Source organism: Oculina patagonica, chromosome 7 (genome assembly GCF_052425735.1).
Source record: "Oculina patagonica isolate OP01 chromosome 7, crgOcupat, whole genome shotgun sequence".
Lineage (NCBI taxonomy): Eukaryota > Metazoa > Cnidaria > Anthozoa > Scleractinia > Oculinidae > Oculina > Oculina patagonica.
Window position 1 is genome coordinate 17,397,081 of NC_135764.1, and position 19,905 is coordinate 17,416,985.

The following is a 19,905-nucleotide window of genomic DNA, read 5'->3' on the forward strand; positions in this document are numbered from 1 at the left end:
TAACATGTGAATTTTGTTGCTCTAAAAATACCCAGAGGCACAGATGCGGTGTTAAGACGAAACACAGTTTCTTTTGATGCATCCTGTGAAAGATACTATTTTTCTGTTACACCAGAGCGCGTATAATGGCGGACGGTTGTTCTCTTGTTTTGGTGCCCCGTGAACCCGATGAGTTTTAGTCGGTTGCTACGGCCCTCAGTAATTTTTCAGGCCTAGTGTCAAAAGAATTTTCATGAAAGGGGCCACATTAGCTTTCCGTGAAAGCCAAACTTGGCCCCTAAATTTATTATTCAGTCGTTGAACATGTCAGCTCAGTCTGACTCTACTGCTTTCAACAGAAGGTCTTCAACACCATCAAGAAGAGCTTGGGAGGAAACAGAAGGGAAACCACAAACAAGCGCTTCACAGAGCGACCTAAACAAGAATGTGACGGATAAAAATAAGCCTGCGTCTCCGAAAAGAACTGCAAGTGAAGGACAGAAGACTTTGACCAGCATGGAAAGCAATGGATCGGCCGAAGTTCGACTTAAGTCTGTGGAAGTTGGTGTTGAAGAAAACGCCAACATTAGGACGAGCAAAAATGAAATTTCTCAGAAGGACAATGTAACGAACGGATTTCCAGATGTTAACGTTAAAAATGGAAAACAATTTGATTTAAAAGATCCCGAAGCGTTGAAAGGTGATCATATATGCGAGGATTCCTGTTGTGGCGACTGGACGTTATTTACGCGGGTTTTCAAGTCCAAGCGATTCGAATCGGAAAAGCTCGAGGGCCTGTATCAGCGTTACGTGTTTCGTTTGAACCAAAAGTTTATGAGCTGGCTCATTGGTTTGCTACTTATTTTAACTTTTATTCTGATAGGATTGCAGTTCGGTATGGAAAATAAAATGCCGGCAAAAACTAATGCCGAAGGCATTACTCTGTGTATTTTCGCCGTTGCGTACATCCTGCTTGCTTTGATTGTGAACAGAAGTGGTTCATCTCAGAGCCATTTGAACTGGGTTTCGTACATTTTACTTGCCATCTTTTGTGGATTTGTGCTGGCTGCGGTTGTCTGTCCACCATGGCAGTATGCAAATCCTAGCCATATCAAAAGCCTTTATTCACCATCTGATGGCGTATGGCTAACAGCTTTCTTCGTTTACATGACATACACCATGTTACCAGTAAGGATGAGAATTGCAGTTTTTGGAGGTTGCCTTCTTCCTGCTATTCATCTAATATCAAGCGCAGCCATGAATAACAGTGATACGAATCTTACGAGACTGGTAAGCATGTTTTTTAATTTGAATGTTTTTTTACTGTTTTTGTGTGTTGTTACAATGTATAGATCTGTGTTTCATGATGATTTTTGCAGTGTCGTGCATGCTAGCGGCTTCCCAACATGTCTCGTAGCGTAAATAATTTATAACCAGTGTTTACATTTTGAGAAAAACGTGATGCTCGAGCTTATGGCAAGTGTATTTTTAAAGAGCCTACTTGAAACTTTAAAGTTGTCTTTCTTGCAAAATTCTTGTTTCTTGTTACAATGTTTAGTAATATTCTTTGACTTATTTGTCTCGCGAATTAGGAAAAAATGGTGAATGGATTTCAGTTTATAGCATTGCTTATTTCAAATGCAGGTGGAATTGCGACGTATTTTAATTACAATAAACAGCTGGTTAAAATCGGGAAAAAACTTCGTTATTTCCTGTAGCACACGTCTTTCAAATCAGGTGAACAAGTAATTTCTAAAGGTCATTTGCTGTTACAGGACTAAAGATTGTGTACAACTCGGGTTCATGTTCAAGGTTACATTGTGATATTGGTCAGCATCATTGTGACATGCTTAATGGCTAAGAGTCAGTGAATGAGACGGGTATACCATGGAACGCAACAATAAGGTTGTTAAATCCTGCCATCCCAACAAAACGTTCCTATTATCCTGTCATTGCAGTTAATTTTATTGGTAAATCTTTGATCTTGTGTCACTTGCTAAAAGGAAAACAGATGGCAATTCAGTGGCTCGAAAGGTCTTCTGGACCATCCCCTGTCCAGGGTCCCCTTTAAGCGATGATTTCATGACAACATCGCTTATGCCACGAGGTGATGAATCGAATCTGTTGCCATCATGCAGTTGATTGCAACTACAGTCGAACCCCTATTAAGCGGCCACCCATTAAGCGGCCAACCCCTATTAAGCGGCCAGTTACTAAAGACCCGAAAATATTGTCAGTAAAATACTGTAAATATAACCCCTTTTAAGCGGCCACCCCTATTAAGCGGCCGCAGCCACCTTTCTGCCGCCCCGATGAGCGTTCTTCTATTGTTTTTACCTCTATTTAGCGGCCAATAAGAATGTAATATACGATATTTAAATTAATTTCCAACAATCTCAGACCGTGACGGCCGATAAAATCATTCAAACACAGGTTTATTGTCGTCTTCCTGTGATTCCGTTATTCCTTTTCACCTTATTTTGTATTGAAATAATGTTACCTTTTAAAAAGACCTCATGCTAATTTCTGACAAACCCCTATTAAGCGGCCAACCTCTATTAAGTGGTCAGTTGCCATTTCCCAGAGGGTGGCCGCTTAATAGGGGTTCAACTGTAATTTTAAGTAAGTAACATAAAATGCAGATTTTCGAGGCAGAAATCAAGTTGAAGGTATCAGTCACCTTTTAGGACCGTCCACGCGGATCGCTCCAACAGTTTGAGTTAGAGGGTTTCGAGTTGTCAGGGTCAATTGAATATTTAATTTGCCAAGTTAATTATTGATAGGTTACTGATTTTTCAGCACTTCGGTATACAGTGCAGTGTAAATTTAACTTATCTCATCCGAAACTCTAATACGATCATATATTCTGTTTGTTGCTCTAATCAATGGGCGATTCCAGAAAATATCCATACCATAGGGCCCAGGGGGGGGGGGGGGGTTATTTGAACTGGAATTCTGAAGGCACGGGTGGATACTTACATTTGAAATTACAAAGACATGGGGGAGTTCCAGATCTTGGATTTCCAGAGGAGACAGAAAAGAGTGTGTTTCTTGAAAATGCTAATTTTGTGAACTACCAATTCGTAAATAAAGCAAGAACTGACGACCGGGTCACGGAAGCAGAATACAAGACGAGTATCAATCAATCAGGCATGTGTTTGCATTCATATACAAAAGAAAACCGGTAAAATGTGGGTTGTTCATCAAGTTATCGAAGTAAATTTTACCCAAATTTTGATCAAGGGAAACAAAATTTAGTTTAAGTTAGCTGGGGTTTTTTTTATCGGAGTTCGTGTTAACGGAGTAAAAATGACTGAAAAGTGCGGTCAAATCCGAGGGAAATGGAAGTTAATTCGAGTTGGCAGGGTTTTCAAGATATCTGAGTTCGAGTTACCTGGGTTCTTCTGAATTACAATTGTTCAATAACAGCAAATCTATGAAAACTTTGTATTAGTTGCATCAACTGTATTTTAATTGTTGATTTTGTTTTGTTGTGAGTTGATTTTCAATTACCGTTAGTTGATTTTATTTTACCATGAGTTGATCTTTATTGCTGTGAGTGAATTTTCTTTTGCCACAAGTTGATTTTCGTTTGCCAATAAGTTGTTATGTTTTGCTGTGGGTTTATTTTAAGGTAGTATTCATTAGGGAATCGAGTAATAGAAATTTTAGTTGGACAAAAATCAACCGGAGGTATCATTTTGGTTCCAGGTAGATGGGCCTATAACCGGGAGGGCTTATAAGCGGGGGGGCTTATAACCGGAATTTTACGGTATTTTAGTATTCAGCACGCGCAGTTGCTCTCTTCTTCTACCCAATCTGCCTTTCAGTCTTGTCTTTTAGCTTTGATCCGGACAACGTTAACTGAAATAGCTGTATATATTTTTTTCAGAAAACTCTTTGCTGTCTTTGAGGTACTAGTTTTTCTAGAGCAAAGTACTTTGCATCAAACACCTGTATAGATTAGCAGTAGGATTCCTGCAGACTCCGTGGCAGCAAGTAAAAGCTGCAAATTAATTAAATTAGATTTTGAGACTTTCACAGCCCTGAACTGCATTTTAAAATGCCTTTCGAAAGAGATGTTTTTAAATTTGTTTTGTTCTTTATTTTTTTAAGAAACGACTTGCGAGCAGTCTATCCAGCATCCCATCCATCTGGGGGAACGGGGGTGGATTTTTTCTGGAATAACCCATTTGGGCAAAGCGGTCATTTGTTGAATAATAACACTGGATATCTGTTATGTTCAGATGATGGGTAGCAATGAATTTTTAATCATATACATGCATGAACGTCATGACAATTTGTTAAAAAATAAATATCAGTATCATAGCATATCTGTGCTGTACCAGAATACAATGTTCCACTTATCAGGCAGTAACATTTGCTGCCTGTAACATCACTTGTTTAATAATGCAAATTCAACAGGTAGGTATCAGTATGTCATTTGTTCAATCAGTGCATTTGTGATGAAAGAAAATAAATTGATAAGATGAAAAATACAATGTAGACTCGATGCCAGTATATCCTTGAATCTGTGAGTTCTATTTCCTTTTCTTAAAAGTGGAATTTTGACAGGCTATCTCATCACGTTTACATCTTAGTTTACATGCTTTGGGTTTGTTGTCAATTGGAGTGTTGAAAGTAATTTGCAAAACCCACATAATGTGTATGTGATATCTGTTATTGTCAGTTTGTTCTTCTCTTTTGTTGTAATTGGTTATTGTAATTGGTTTTGTTTTCATGACTCTTAATGTTAAAAGCTGCTCTGATCTATGAGTATCAACCTGGGCCAGCCAGCAGCAGTAGTCCTAGTGGCTTCATGTGGTCAGGTGTCAGGGGGTGGTGCAGATAACTCATTTGGCTCCTCTGATCACTTTGATCAAAACAGACTCTGACCTTAATCTCTCAATTGCACATATTTTATTCTCCACAGCTTGTTGGCAATCTGTTTATATTCATATGTGCCAATATAACAGGCGTTTTTACAAAGTATCCAACAGAGATTTCTCAACGGCGAGCTTTTCTGGAAACTAGAAGATGCATAGAATCACGATTGACCATAATGAAAGAAAATCAGAACCAGGTACTGTATGGTATTTGACTTAAAAGAACCAAGGTGTCTTTACTTGTTTTAGTCCCCGTGACAGCATGAAATGGAGCAAAGTGCAATCGCCTCAATTTTGCATTTAAAGGAATCTACTATATGTTTATTTTTATCACTTTTTAATAATTTGTTGAATGCAGTGATGACTATACCTTCATCCCACCCCTAACAAACCTTTAGTTAGCTTTTGGGATGTATAATGTATTTTTATGAGAACTTCTTCAGTGTATTGGGTAGAAACAGACAGTGAAGCAACATTCAAGTTTATATAGACATTTCATTTTATGAACTTTTACTTGTTTCTTGAACATTTGTGGGTGCTTTTATAACTGTGCAAAAGTAATGCAAACAAAGTTCTTTGAAATTCATTCTTTTTTCTTGCAAATTCTCAAAGAAATTTCTTAGAATTATTGACACACGCTTCGTTGAAAATTCGAGACAGCGAAATTCGAAATAACGAATTTTGCAAGCTGCATATACCTTCGACATGTCGATAAACTAACATGAAGTGTGTTCCATCAAGTTCATAACAATTAAATAATTTAATAGCCGTGACAAAGTAAAGACACATTGCCAGGTGCAACTGAAAGTTGCTAAAACTTCAAAGTATACCACTGTAGAGGCTATAATTTTTATTTGCAACACAAACAAGTGCAAGTTAAACTTCTGAAAACACTTCAGCCTCTTTTGGTAATGAGCAAACTTTATTTATATCGCTATATAATTCAAGATAATGATTTGTCTCGAGTTTGAACATCACACCGGTACCTTGTAAAATAAATCCTACTTTGTTTGCAAAAAAATTGAGAAGGTAAAAATCTTTCACTGCCTCCATATCTACTCTTTGCTTTGATCTAGTGGCTCAAACAAATGATGAAACATACACCAGCACACGCTCACCATGTTTGACGGATTCATTTTAACTAATGGTGTATAGAGTGTATATGTTTATAATTATGTGCGATCAAAAAGAAGAGTATAAACAGATGCTCTTGTTTTATTTTTACTTTATGCATTTTTTTTTAAAATAACTTTAAGTTAATTATTTTTTGCTACAATGTGAACATGTCGACTTCAAGAACTGTAGAAGCCACATTATGTAAAACATGTTCTAATTATCAATATAGATTTGTGTCTCAAAATAAGCACAGCAACTATAATAATGAAATAAATATTAATCCTTCTTGTCCTTTTAATTACAGGAACGCTTACTGCTGTCAGTTTTACCAAGACATGTTGCCATGGAAATGAAGGCACATATAGAAAATGACAGGATGGCGGAAACAATGCAGTTCCGCAAAATCTTCATTCAAAGACATGAGAATGTTAGGTTTGTACCTGTACAAAGTGAATCACAATAATAACAGAAGTTACAATCTAAAATATGGCTGAGCACATGCTAAGTACTGCGTGCTAAGCAGTGGACTGAAAACTTGAAATGTAGAGACTGCAGGAAAAATCAGAAGTAGAACTCAAGAAAACTCAAGAAGATTTATTCATGTTAAAAACAAAATGAATAATTTTAATAAGTGTTCGCGTACCAGTGTCAAATTAGAACATGTAGAGTAGGTTGGAGCTTATCTCAAATAATTAAATTCATGGAGACTGTTAATTTAACCAACTGGTGGTATGCTTCAAATGCTTTAAATGATTGAAACGAATGATGCAAAATGCTTCCAATGATCAAAACGTGCATAAAAATGCCTTGCAGAAGCAATGAACGCAATTTGAATGATCAAAATACTTGTAAACCAAGCAAATTATGTCCTCCTCAACTGTGACAGAAGTTAGCAAAATTTAGTTCAAATTGCCACTGAGGTCTTGTTTTCTTGAAGTCAAATGCATTAAAAATTTGCTGTCAAGACAATTTTGTATAGTTTAAATGTAATGTGCATTTATGAACTGCAATAGCATTCAGTCAAGAAGTGGGCATATGCATTGTAGTGACAAAATAAAGGGGAAAACTGAAAACATGAAGTTTGCTTGTGCTTGCCAGGCGATAGCATGCACTCAGCCAAATCTGGAAGAAGAAAATGGAATCCTTTCAGAACATGAATTATTTTTTTTGTTTTCAAATTGAGTGTGTGGTGTATTTTTGTGGTGGAAAAGAAATTCCATAGCTTTGTCAAAGAGCTCCAGAGAAATTTTTGTTTGTTCTTTTCCCAGATGTCTTATGCATGATTTTATACGGTTGACATGTTAAATGGACACATTGGCAGGCTTTATGTTAATCTATTTTGATAGCAAAACACTGCTGCATTGTTTGCTCAACCAGGCACAAAGATGACCTGTACAGAGATTTCAAAATGTTTTTTTTTTTTTTTAAGAAATCTGTCAAAAGGATTCGGAGCTACCTTATTTTTGCATAAATGTAAGGTGGCTCTGAACATTTCTGACAGAATTTTTTTAAAAATTTGCTAGATCGTTTCTTTTGTCCTTTAGACAAAAAAATATAAAAAAAACTTTTACTGTCTAGCTTTAGAGTAATTAGCCTTAAACAGTCAAAAATAAGGTATCTTTGACCACTTTTGTAGTTGCCATGGCAACGAATTTTGACGTCTCAGTGATGTTCTGAAAGTTAATCCTCAACATTACAGGTGTAGCAGCAATAGAATGCCAAAGACGGGAATATTTAAACTATTACTAGCCACCTTAATTTTCTGTTCACTCTTATTTCAGTATCTTGTTTGCTGACATAGAAGGATTCACAATGCTCTCATCCCAATGTACAGCTCAGCAGCTAGTTCAATATCTCAACGAATTGTTTGCCAGCTTTGATATGCTTGCTGTGGTATGGTCTATTCTTTCCTATGTGATTGTACATGTATATTCAGTTTTGTGTGTTAGTCTAATATTTAATACCATAAACACCCGCAGGTAAGCCGCACTTGCAGATAAGCCACAGCCTGAAGTTAGCAACTCAAATTTTGGAAAACCAAAGGAAATCCAAAGTCGAGTCTTCTTCATCGAACGTAAACTCACTAAACATTGAAACGGAAATATTTCGGTCTTACCCACAATTTCAGCTCTTTAATAATATAATGAACACCAACTTTAACATATGGTTGATTTTTTCTAGTATTTTTTAAACTTTAAAATGGCGTTTTTAGGGCTTCTTTTAGATTAAAAATTCATAAAAAATTAATGGAGCAAGAAAAGAAAAATCTGAGACACCGTTTTTTAGACCAATATATGTAGATCAAATTACACATAAAAGTTTAGGCCCTCATGTAAATGTGTTCTCAAATAAACCTAACGTTGCGCAACATCATAATTGCAAACAAAGTGTTGACGTTGCTTATTATGGTCTATATGATGCAAACAAAATGCACAATTAGAATCTTTGTTCAATAAGCTTTCAGAAAATATATACTTTATTGGAGTTACCATTGATGGTTTGCACACAATTTCACTTGGAACGAAAACGCCTATTTTCCTTCCGTGATACCTTAAGGGGCTGTCAAACTTGCAAAAGCAATGACCAATACTCCCTTGCATACTTTTCCATAAAAGTGACAATTCACAAAAATTTTCGGCACCTTTTCCAAATGTTCCTGCTGATAAGCTGCACCCTCAATTTTGAGCGAAGAGTTTTGGAAAAAAGGTGCGGCTTATCTGCAGGTTTTTACGGTAATTTGGGAATAAGAACAAGTTGGTATTAAAAGAGGGTGATGGAATAACTAAGACGGCCAATTCAAAAGACGACTGATGTTATGATTGTTGGAAAGTTTAACTTACGGCTTATCAGGCTGGTACTCATGTGTATGCTAATGTTGGTAAAATTGTTTTCTATCTGTTGTTTACACATTAAACTTCCTATCTCTTAAAGGAAAACCATTGTCTGCGCATCAAGATCTTGGGTGATTGTTACTACTGTGTGTCTGGTTTACCAGATCCACGACCTGATCATGCTCACTGTTGTATTGAAATGGGCTTAGAAATGATTGACGCTATTGCGTAAGTAAAGTTTAATGTGAGATTTGTAAATATGAGGTTGTTGCTATCTTTGTACTTTTCAAGTTATGTTCCTTTAATTCATTCTGTTTTAAATTTCATTTTATTTTATTTCCTACTCCACAACACTTTCCTCAGTATCCAAGTTAATTGCGAAGAACAGCTCCCTTCCACCAACTGTTGGCCAACAGATTACTGACAGTCTACCAACAGGCCACCACCAGTTTTCTCAAAACAGAAATTTTTATGTTTAATAAATAGGGCAATAAATCAGACACAAGGGTTTTGATAAACACAGGCAAGTAAAAATAAACGATAATAACAAACGACGTTTCAGAGTCGTCATGACACCATTTTCAAGTTCAAAAATGAAAAGAATAAACTGTCAGAAAAAGTTTGCTTAAGATTAACATAATAAAATATGCAATGTCACGCAAATAGTTTGGCTCGGATTGAGTCTGATTGGACATTTAGAGATGGTGACAATTCTCCGATTACTAGCATTTCATGCACTAAACAATCAAACTTATTCTTGCACTTCTTGATGACATGAAACTGTTTGTCAAGGTCTTTTGGGACAATACAGTGTTTGTCTCTATAATGCTTGCCAATAGATGATGTTTTGTTCTTGTGCTCTTCCACGCGCTGATGTAAATGCCTCAGTGTATATCCTACATAACTTGCATCACACAAGTCGCATTGAAATCTATATACAACACACTGCTGGTTTACAATAGGTGGTTTTTTCTCTTGTACTTTAAGCTTTTGTTCGATTTTGTTGCTAACAAAAACTGGTTGAATGACTGTGCGCGTTTTATGGCTTAGGTCGTTGAGTTGTTTCAATCTGTACAAAATCTGCAGAATCCTGATCTTTGAAGGGTAATACTATTCGAACTGTTGCACTCTCACCAGTGGCTGGTATTGGTTGTCAATCTTCGGTCTTTGAACTTACAAAACAACGGACGGTGGTATTAATGAGCTGTTCCGGATATTTCAGCCGGGAGAACAGTGCTTTCAATTGGTCACATTTTACCTTCACGCTCAAGAGTTTCTTCGATGTAACCCATGAAAACGTTGGCCAACAGTGGTCTCATCGTATGAGCTTTCCTTTTTCCAAAAATTAGTGCTTTGCCGTGGTTTAAAATTTGCCATCCCGCAACGGGTTTCCCCCGTCGACGTGAAAGCCAGCTTTGAAAAGGCTTATTGGAGGCTAGAGCCCAACCTGCCCAATGATGGGTTACATCGAAGAAACTCTTGTACGGAAATATCCAGAAACATGCCAGGATTTTGAGTTTGTTCAGACCTTTTGAAATCATTTTTTATGGCTCAAGGCCTCTTCTAAATTATAAACTAAATGCTTCTGTGGTTCTTTGTTTTTTTTGCTTCTTGTTGTACATAATAGTTAAAGGCATGCATTAACTAATTAATGATATGTGTATCGTCAAGTGAAATAACGTCATTCTGAACATATCATCAGTTTTCATTAATTTTTAAAATGTAAAAATGTCAGCAAGAATGCCTTGAAAGTTTGCTGGAACATGGAGCCAAACTTGAATTTGCTGTGTACCTTATAGGCTTAGTGATTAAGAAGTACACCTGACTTATTATAGTAATCTGTGTAACTGCAGGAGTGTACGTGAAGCAACAGGTGTTAACTTGAACATGAGAGTTGGTGTTCACATGGGAAAGGTTCACAGTGGTGTTTTGGGACTTGTCAAGTGGCAATATGATGTCTGGTCTGACGATGTGACAACAGCAAATCATATGGAGTCAGGAGGTCTTCCAGGGTATGTCCAAAACTAAGTGATAGTAAGTAAGTTAAGTCTTTATTTAATGAGGGTTAAGCACTAAAATAGCATAAAAAATACTAACAAACCAGTGCCCCCCTACTGTGATCAGATCTACCATGGCCCTTCTTTGATCTTGTTTCCATTAAAAGAATTGGAGAAGAATTACACAGTAATGTACAGTATCACTGCACTGCCACAAATGAAAACTGCTGTGATTGTATATTAAGTGAGTTCTCCATCATATTTTTTTTTAACCCCTTTGCTGTGGGCCATTTTTCCACCCACGTGCAGAGTAAAAATGAGTATTTTGCATATTTGAAAATATGTTGATGTATTTATTGTTTTAAATAGCTTTGAGCAACATAAATCAAATTCAAATCAAATGTACGTTAAAAACTCATGTCAGAACAACAAAAAAAACTCATCCTTCCTACAGTGTCAGTAGCTTGGAAGCATGTGAAAAGTTCACGGTCTGAGCTTTTACACTTGTCCAAATAATCTTCATTCCTTTTATCAAATTCATTGCCAGAAATTGTTCCAGGATCTCTCTGGAGCTTTGTTACATTGTAACATTATTTCTGCTCATTGCTTGCCAGTTTTCAAGCGAAGAAAGAACAAAACAACCACATAATTTACCGAGGAAGCACTTGTCGCAAGTCCACGATGCCATGGTGGATAGCAAAACAGTTAGTTTTTTGTAATATTGGCTGCGGCCACACTTGGCGAGTTAACTGGGTTATTTCCAATTAAGCAATTAAAATTGACTGGGTTAAAAAAATAAAATGTCTTATGCGGCCGCTTCATTGGAGAGTTGACTGACTCTTAACCAAGTTAGCGGTTCCCATGGAAAGGGTAAATCAAAGAACAATAGATTTTTTAACAGGGTTAGGTTAATTCTAAACCACCTTTCTGGGTAGTTTAAACCAGGTTTGTGGTTTCTTATCAGATTCAACTCTTATTTTATTTGTCAAATGTGTCAATCATCACCATGTAAGATAAAATATTCTATTCCATCACACTCAAACATGGCGTTCGGACATAATTCATGGCTTAATTCTATAACGTCCCAAAGCATGGTGGAAAGTCATGCTTTGATTTGACTGGCAAGCATCACTGCAAAAAGCTATGTAGTGAACAGCAACAAAGTTTTCAGGTTGTTTTATGTTTATTCAGTAAAGTATTGAGAAGTTTTTTTAGGAATATTAATAAGGCTTTTAAGAACTGCAACCAGCGATGTTTCCGTAGATAAGCTGCACCCCTGATTTTTGACTTACATTTTAATAATAATATTTAATATTTATATTGTGCATTTTCTATAAAATAATCAAATTGGATTTTAAGTAAAAAGGTGCAGCTTATGCATGGATCTTTATGGTATGTCAATTGTCCACTTAGTTTTCAAAAAGACTAGTTGGATCGCATTCCAAAGTACTAAATTATTGTGATTTTGAGACAGCAATACTGCCTTATATTGACAGCTAGATGGATGGCTAGATTTATTGAGTGTTGATCTCAACCAAAATTAAGCTTATGATTCTGATTATTTACATTTACAAGTACATGTAGAGTAATTTTTAACTGTGAAATAACAAAAAATTGCAAAGTTGCATCTTATCCTGTCAATTACAATTTAATAATAAAAATGGAGGTCACCAGACTTGTTTGAGTTATAGGCACTTGAAGCTAAAATCAGGGTTTTTTTTTAACCGGTTGTACTGTTGCTGTGGTAATTTATTATGTCAAGAAAATAATGATTCATAACTTGTTCACCAGTGATTGGGCATCTTTTTAACACCAAAATAATTGCTTTGTCATTTGGAAAAAGAGTCGTAGTATTGATCTGTCAAAGATGCTGCTGAAAACTGCAAGAAACTGTTTTGAGCTAACTTAATAAATAAAAGTACAATGAAATGTATTTATTGCGGAGTCCTAGTGGTATATTTACATGTATCACAAGATATTTTGTGACAATGAAAACGTGCTGAGTGAGCAGAACTTTCTTCTGTTTCTTGCCAGACGTGTACACATTACAACTTCTGTTCTCAACTGTTTAAATGGTGATTATGAGGTTGAAGAAGGACGTGGTCACGAAAGGGATGCTTATTTGAAGCAGTACAATATTGAATCATACCTAATTGTGGCTGAACACCCAAGGGTATGTACAAGCAATGCTTGATTTATATGTCAAAATTCTTTTTAGGAAAAGCTTTGGATACTTCTTCCTTATAACAGCTTTGTACCTAAGCAGTACAGTAGATATTGTTAAGAGTCCTATTTAGCTATTTTGACAAACCATGTGAGCAGTATTTAACAAATGAATATATTTGTTTCTCCACATAAACATTACTTCCTGCATTATTGTTGGATGTTGCCTTATATAGAAGGTATGTGTTAGTATACAGAAAATAATGGTGCTTCAATGTAACTTTGCTATAATTACATAGTGCTAGCAAGAAAAAAGATCTTTGTATGACAAAGAGATGTTTTAAATTACATAGTTCTTATGGAACGTGTGATGCCAGAAAATATCCATACCCACCCCATAAAAGGTCACTGAAAATTCAGGAGGTGGGAGAATAGTACAAAGCTAAACTGCAATTTCCAGGGGGTGGGGAGGGGGAATTCAAACCAGAAACCTTCCATGTGGAGGTAAGGATATTTTAACTGCAAACCAATACTTACACCTCGCCAATAAAAGTCCCCCTGGCCTCTGTCTCCCCTGTGCATACAACCCTTCCCTTTCCAATTTTTACGTACTTCAAATAGAAATGAGTAATTAAGAAGTTTGCAAGTAGTGGTCTGATCAAAATTGTTAATTAATCAGAGTGACTTCCTATTCCCATGATCAGTGTTGAAGTTGCTCTTGTCAGCTTACTTCCAAGTGGATTTTTGTTTGACCCCCTCTCTGGGCAAATACACATGAGCTCCCCCAGCCCACCTAAAACTCCTTGGTGGTTCAAATTCATGGTACAGTCAAACCTCTTCCAATTGACACCTCTGTAATACAGACACCTCCCTTTAATGGACAGTTCACTTGTTCCAAAGAGTCCAACTTAACATTAATATAAATGAGTATGTACAGGTGGATAGCATTGCTGGCCGGCATGCTCCGATTGGCTACTCAAACTCTGGATATCCTTTGCTATTCACCTCCAAGCAACTTGCACACAAAAATTGTAATCATTGACAGGAACTACAAAAAAATGAGTTAAAATCATCCTTTTCATTTTTTTAATCTCACTGCACTGTCTTAGTATATACTAAAACAACTATTCACCTCAGTTTTTGTTGCCAGTGGTGGATATTTCCCGAGCTGTGAGTCACCACTAACCACCTTCATTTCCGGTGAATAGTTGTTAATTGTTCTACCCCCTGTAAAAGGGACACTATTCTGTCCCTTAACTGTAGAAAGGATGTTTCACAAGCTCTTATCATGTGACATCATGGCTCAGTTGTGATTGGTCATCTGTGACTGTGATGATATATGCTTACATGTACACTGACTGACATGACTTATTTTCACTTTAGATATTTGCATCTAGAACATAAATATTAATGTTCTGTTCTGTGATTAAAGTGCCAATAACCCCAAAAGGTTTTTTTCGTCTAATTAAATATTTGTTTATACTGAGCACAGTGCTGCAAAAATTTTTGGATCTGGTTAAAACCGTGATTTTTTTCAAATTTTTAAAGTCAAGGAAAGTCTTAATAATAAGAAACATGACCAATCTGCTGACCCAGTCAAGAGTGTCTGGGTCCAGCACAATCTGTGACATCAACCCAGTAAAGATGTGGACTGTCTTCAGGCTTTGCGTTAGTTAATAAAAGTGTGCAGCTTAAGCACTTAAAAGCAAGGTAAGATATCTTTTATTGGCTTCAAACAGAAAACTTAAGAATATTATTGTATGAACAAATGCGATGAATAGCTAAATACGAGTCTGCAAATCATCCGGTCCCATACAAATAGCTGACTACAAATCATTCGTGCGTGAGTAAAGCCAAGTCCATCTATTTTATATCTCTTCAAAACTTTGAAGGGATTTTATTTATGCACACTCTGCGAAGGTTGAGAATTCACATTTTGATCAGGTTGTGCATAATTATTTAAAACTGCATGTTTATTAGCGCTTTCGGGAAGCAGTTTTTTTGAATTTTGAGTACTCCAGCAATTCTCTTTTTTTTTACATTCACAATATATATTTTGAACGAAGTTGAAATAAATTCATTCTAATTTTAGTTTCGTGTTTAATATACGTCTGTCTTCAGCGGGCGATTGTGTGTTTTTTCAGTGAGTTCAACTTGCTTGAAGAGTATGCAGAGACGAAGGAAATCAGTCTGATTCAAATAAACTGTACTCACTAGAAGCACTTAAACTATCTTAAACAAACATTTTGTGCAGAAAAATCATTACATTGATATTCTACAAAAAATCTAGTCTTCCTGTCCTCATCAATTCCTGTAATCAATTTTTTACTTCAGTCTGTTGCAAATCTACTCGGTTGACGTCACTAGTCCCAGTTTCCGCTTTACTCGGTCATGTGTTGAATAATCTCAACTTTTGTAAAAATCGCAGTTTTGACTAAATCCAAAAATGTTTCTAGCATTTTCTCAGTATAATCAAAAGATTTAATCCAGCCAAAAAAAGTTTTAGGGGTTATAGGCACTTTAAATTTAAGACAAAAAAGTGACACAAACAAAATAGAGTCTTAATTAATGACCTAAAGGAAAGTGAGTTAAAGATGATTGTAGTAGTATTACATTTTTGTAAAGATCTCTTTTACAATAATTCCAGCGAATTGATACTGTTATTAAAGAGACCAAGCAGGATGAAACCGACAAGAAAATGCAGGCAAGGTAAGTTCATGTACCGGTAACTCAGAAATGCCAAGGATAGTGTACCACAAAATAAGGTTAAACTACACCTCCGGTACCGTTAAGTGACTGCTAGAAGAATTAATGGTCTACAAGAGGCAGTTTTTACTTCATTCCTGAAGTAAGGAAACAGTTTGGCAAGACTGCATGACACCAATTTTGTTGCTAAAAGCATACTCCCACCATGGAGCTGAAGTAAATTAGAAAATTCAGAGGGGTGTGTGTTAGGGGGGGGGGAGTTTAGGGGGAGGGGGGAGTTGGGGGTAAAAGGCCCTGGAAATTCCAAAGAGGAGAGGGTTGTCAGTGAAATAGCTTCTCCCGATGGTCAAGTTCAATGCAGTGTGACCTAGTCTCAAAATCGCTTCCTATCCACTTTGCAGATATTTTAATATGTATTAGAGAAATACATGTAGTGGCCTACTTTAGGTGTTTGATACAGAATGTTGTCTTACATTTAAAACAGGTTCTCTTTCTCCTGAAACCACAGTAGAACAAGTTGTGAACATGCCCTTGTGTCTTTTCAATTGAGTGTAAATTAAATTGAGGATTATCAAGAAAATTAATGGAACTCTGGGTGGTAGGGGGTCTTTTGCCTTGGAAATTAGTGTTGGAATGGATCTAGAAGTCATGGAAATCCAAGCTGAATGAGGAGGGGTGGGGGTTGGTGTGGAAACTTAAAGCTTATGTTAACTTAATTATTTGACAGTAATTAATTACTTGGAACAAATCTGTGAACATAGTAATGCAATAAAGCAAAAAAAAATAATTTTGTTAAATTCCTGGTGGTATCTGGTAAAGGTGTACTCGTTGATTTGCAGGTTAGGTATTACAGCATCAAGTCAGCAAGATCCAGAAGATGAGGTCAATGAATTTCTGGGAAGCTCCATTGAAGCTCGCAGTATTGACAAGTAAGTTTCTTTTTCTTACATGCTTTTCCTTTTGTCAAGGTTGTTTTCTGTTAGTGGTTTGCAGCTACTTAGATTGATACATGTTACTTTATTTTAGGCTGCGGAAGGATTATGTGCGACCCCTACTTCTCACATTTAAGCATCCAGAAAAAGAAGAGCTTGTATGTATTGATCTGTTGATACTCATACATTGTTTCATAATTTTTTTGTTACAATATCTTTAGTAAATGCTGCCATATTTATCATTTAAAGGGGTCATGAATGGTCCCTCAAAATGTCGCAGTGCTCGCAATGCTCGCAAATGCTCGCAAAATTTTAGTGGGTGCTCATTTGCTCGTGCTCGCACAATTTTACAAGTGTCCGCATGCTCGGTTTTTAGTGAAGGTAGGTTTTTGAAAAGTGCTTGTTGCTTGCAAGGCTAATTTTTGTCAATGCTCGTGCTCGCAAAGAAAAACGCTGTGCTCGCATGCTCGCAAATGCTCGCAAAGACCATTTGATACCCCTATTTAAGGAATAACTGAAACTTATTATTTTAGATTATTACTATATCAGCCTTGAAAGCTGATAGTTAGTATATTCTTATTGTGCTTCTTAAATTTAACAATGTTTTGTTCCATTTACTGCTATTAATTAGGTATTTTCCTGTTGCAAAACAGCAGTGAGAACAGCAATGTTTAAGCCCTATATAAACTTTTATTACTATTGTTGTTGTAACTGCAGTATACATGTAACATTAAATAAACAATTTTCCTCTGTTTGGACCCCTCATTACATTTTTCTCATTGCAATATCAAGAAACATTTGTGTTTGTATTGCCTTTCAAATTAGACTGCAAGTTTTTTTAAGTTTGTAAGGCGTGTATCTTCAGTTGGTGAAAGTTGAATTTGCGAAGCTGCTTTTACATTATTGCCAACGAGACAGCTGAGCCAAGAGGCGAGGCTGTCGAGGCGGCAGAATCATAGAGCCGTGTGCGTATGAGTGTATAGGCAGAGAAAATCTTAAGTTCTGCGTAAAGGACTTTTTTTTTACCATATTTGAGTGTAAGTAAACCGCATATATTTGGGTTGTATTTTTCTTCCCAACTGGTTCCCAGTCTCTCACTCCTTGCTAGAGAGCAAATGACCAAAATGGCATCCACGCGGCTCGCTGTTAAAATTTTAACCATCGCGTGTTGTATTTAACAAACAGTGATTAAACCTCATTTAATAGTTAATTATTGCCTACATTTTGTAAAATTTTAAAGTTGAAAAGAATTTAAAGATTTGTCAAGAGTTATCAATCTGTCAAACCCGTAGCCTGCATAGCAGACATCTGTGTACGTTTTTTAGTGTGTTTAAAAGAGTGCGCGATCGCGAGAATACGCGCGCTGGAAACTACGGCGCCTGCTACAAAGGCTATCAAGCCTGTGTCATTTATGAACACCAGAGAAATAGCACTTTTTTCGCATATTACCTAAAATACAATTTACCATATTTTGGTCATTTCAAATATAGTTCTATCAAAAACCATTCAATATCTGTTCTTATGAACAAACATGAGTATTTCGCTCGTTGGCACTTACCGATAGGTACAACTAGTTTATATAAATGGAGGACAATATGGTTTACAACCACTGTTCGTTTGTTGAAATGAATTTCAGGATAAAATGATCTTAAACTAGTTTAATTTGTATTCTCTTGTTCCTGATTTATTGCAATAAAATTATCCTTAAACAAAGAAAAATATGAATTGGACTTATAAAATTTGATAGTAAAGATGGTAAATTGTAGCTCTGTGATAAATGATAAAGATGAAATGTTCACTATGTCATGAGCAGGGGACAAAGGAAAAATTTGAGTCCCTGACAGGAATTGAACCTGTGGCCTCGAGGTTTGCCATCTTTACTATTTTGTTACACACCTGATGCTTTTGACTTTGCTGATCCAAGCAGTATGCAGTATGCCTGTCACATATGAACCTACAACCATCATCAAAAGTTCCTTCACTCCCTCCTGCCCTTCTCAATGTTGAGCTCCTGAATATATTGCACAGAAAATCCTTAGCCACAATGGGTTCAACATTGAAAGGGGGTAGGGGGACCTCTTAAAATGTTTGCATGCCCCATTGAGAAAGTTAAAGCATCAAGTTTGTTATCCACATTTTTGTCTTCTTAGTGTAAGCGTTCCAACTACTTTTTCGACAGTTGTAGTTAATGGCCTAGCTCACTACAAGTCTCTTGTAGCTTAGTGGTTAGAGCGCCCAACCAGTATCTGATAGGCCATGGGCTGGATTCCTGTTGGGAACTCCCACACTGGTGACGTAGTGAACAATAAAATTCATCTTTTCATCAATTGAACTAGTTTGTAATCATTTTGACCTAAAGATCATTTGAATCTACAACAAAAGCATGCTTGATTATAATGCAATGAAAAGTTATTTTATTTTTTAAAACTAACAGTAGTGCCACTTCTGACAAGTTTTCAACTAACAATTACTGTGTGATGGCCAAATGGTTAGTGCAGTGGACTTTGGACTGAGCATTCTGGGGATGAGCCTAGCTTGGCCAGGGCACTACTTGGTGTTCTTGGGCAAGACACTTTCCTCCCACAGTGCCTGCAGGTACTGGCAAATTTATGCTGAAGTACCCTGCAATGTACACTAGCATCCCATCCATGGGGAAGTAGAAATTCTCCTAGTTGCTTTGTGTTACAGAAACTGTGATAAGCTCTGAGATACGCTCTGACCTGATGGGCCCCTAGGCTAGTACATGTATGCAGACTGAACAACATCATGAATGCTGAATACTTTTTGTCATTGCAGTATTCTCAAGAAAAAGACAGGATGTTCAAGTCTTACACAGCATGCATTTTTCTTCTCTTTATCTTGATATTTGTTGTTCAAATCACAACTCTTCCAAGGTATGTCCTAGTGTTGCAAATCATTTTCAACTTGTTACTTAATTTTGTGTTTACAATGTGTAGTTCCATAAATTATCCATACCTTCCCCACGGAAGGGAATTTTCCTAAGACCCCTCACCCCTCTGGAATTTCCAATTTAAGCCTTGTACATTTCCTTAATGTTTTTGGCCTTTGAACTTCCAATTCCTTCTGTGGGGGGAGTATGGGCATTTTGTGGAACCACACAATGTTGGATGCGGTAAATATCAGTTACTTCCTACTCAACTGGAGTGCTAGAATTTCTTGGTCCTTTTTGTAGTACCTGGATTTTTATAGTTTATAGAAATCTGTCCACCAGTGGATGAAAATTTGATTGGCCTTAGAATGTTTAACATTGATTGAAACAAACTCTTCAGTGTTG

The 19,905-nt window shown here is 36.6% G+C and overlaps 1 protein-coding gene across 1 annotated transcript in view; it reads left to right on the forward strand.

Annotated features, from left to right (window-relative positions):
• The first annotated feature begins 12 nt into the window (after positions 1-12).
• LOC144661482 (adenylate cyclase type 5-like) overlaps positions 13-19,905 on the forward strand; it is a 36,816-nt gene continuing 16,923 nt past the window's right edge. Inside the window, exons 1-12 of the mRNA XM_078522262.1 lie at positions 13-1,269; positions 4,913-5,062; positions 6,286-6,413; positions 7,763-7,874; positions 8,913-9,040; positions 10,666-10,824; positions 12,844-12,982; positions 13,209-13,211; positions 15,620-15,681; positions 16,518-16,607; positions 16,705-16,768; positions 19,407-19,504. Of these exons, the coding sequence (XP_078378388.1) occupies positions 304-1,269; positions 4,913-5,062; positions 6,286-6,413; positions 7,763-7,874; positions 8,913-9,040; positions 10,666-10,824; positions 12,844-12,982; positions 13,209-13,211; positions 15,620-15,681; positions 16,518-16,607; positions 16,705-16,768; positions 19,407-19,504 (2,099 nt within the window). The 5' untranslated portion in view covers positions 13-303. The remainder of the gene's footprint in view (positions 1,270-4,912; positions 5,063-6,285; positions 6,414-7,762; positions 7,875-8,912; positions 9,041-10,665; positions 10,825-12,843; positions 12,983-13,208; positions 13,212-15,619; positions 15,682-16,517; positions 16,608-16,704; positions 16,769-19,406; positions 19,505-19,905) is intronic.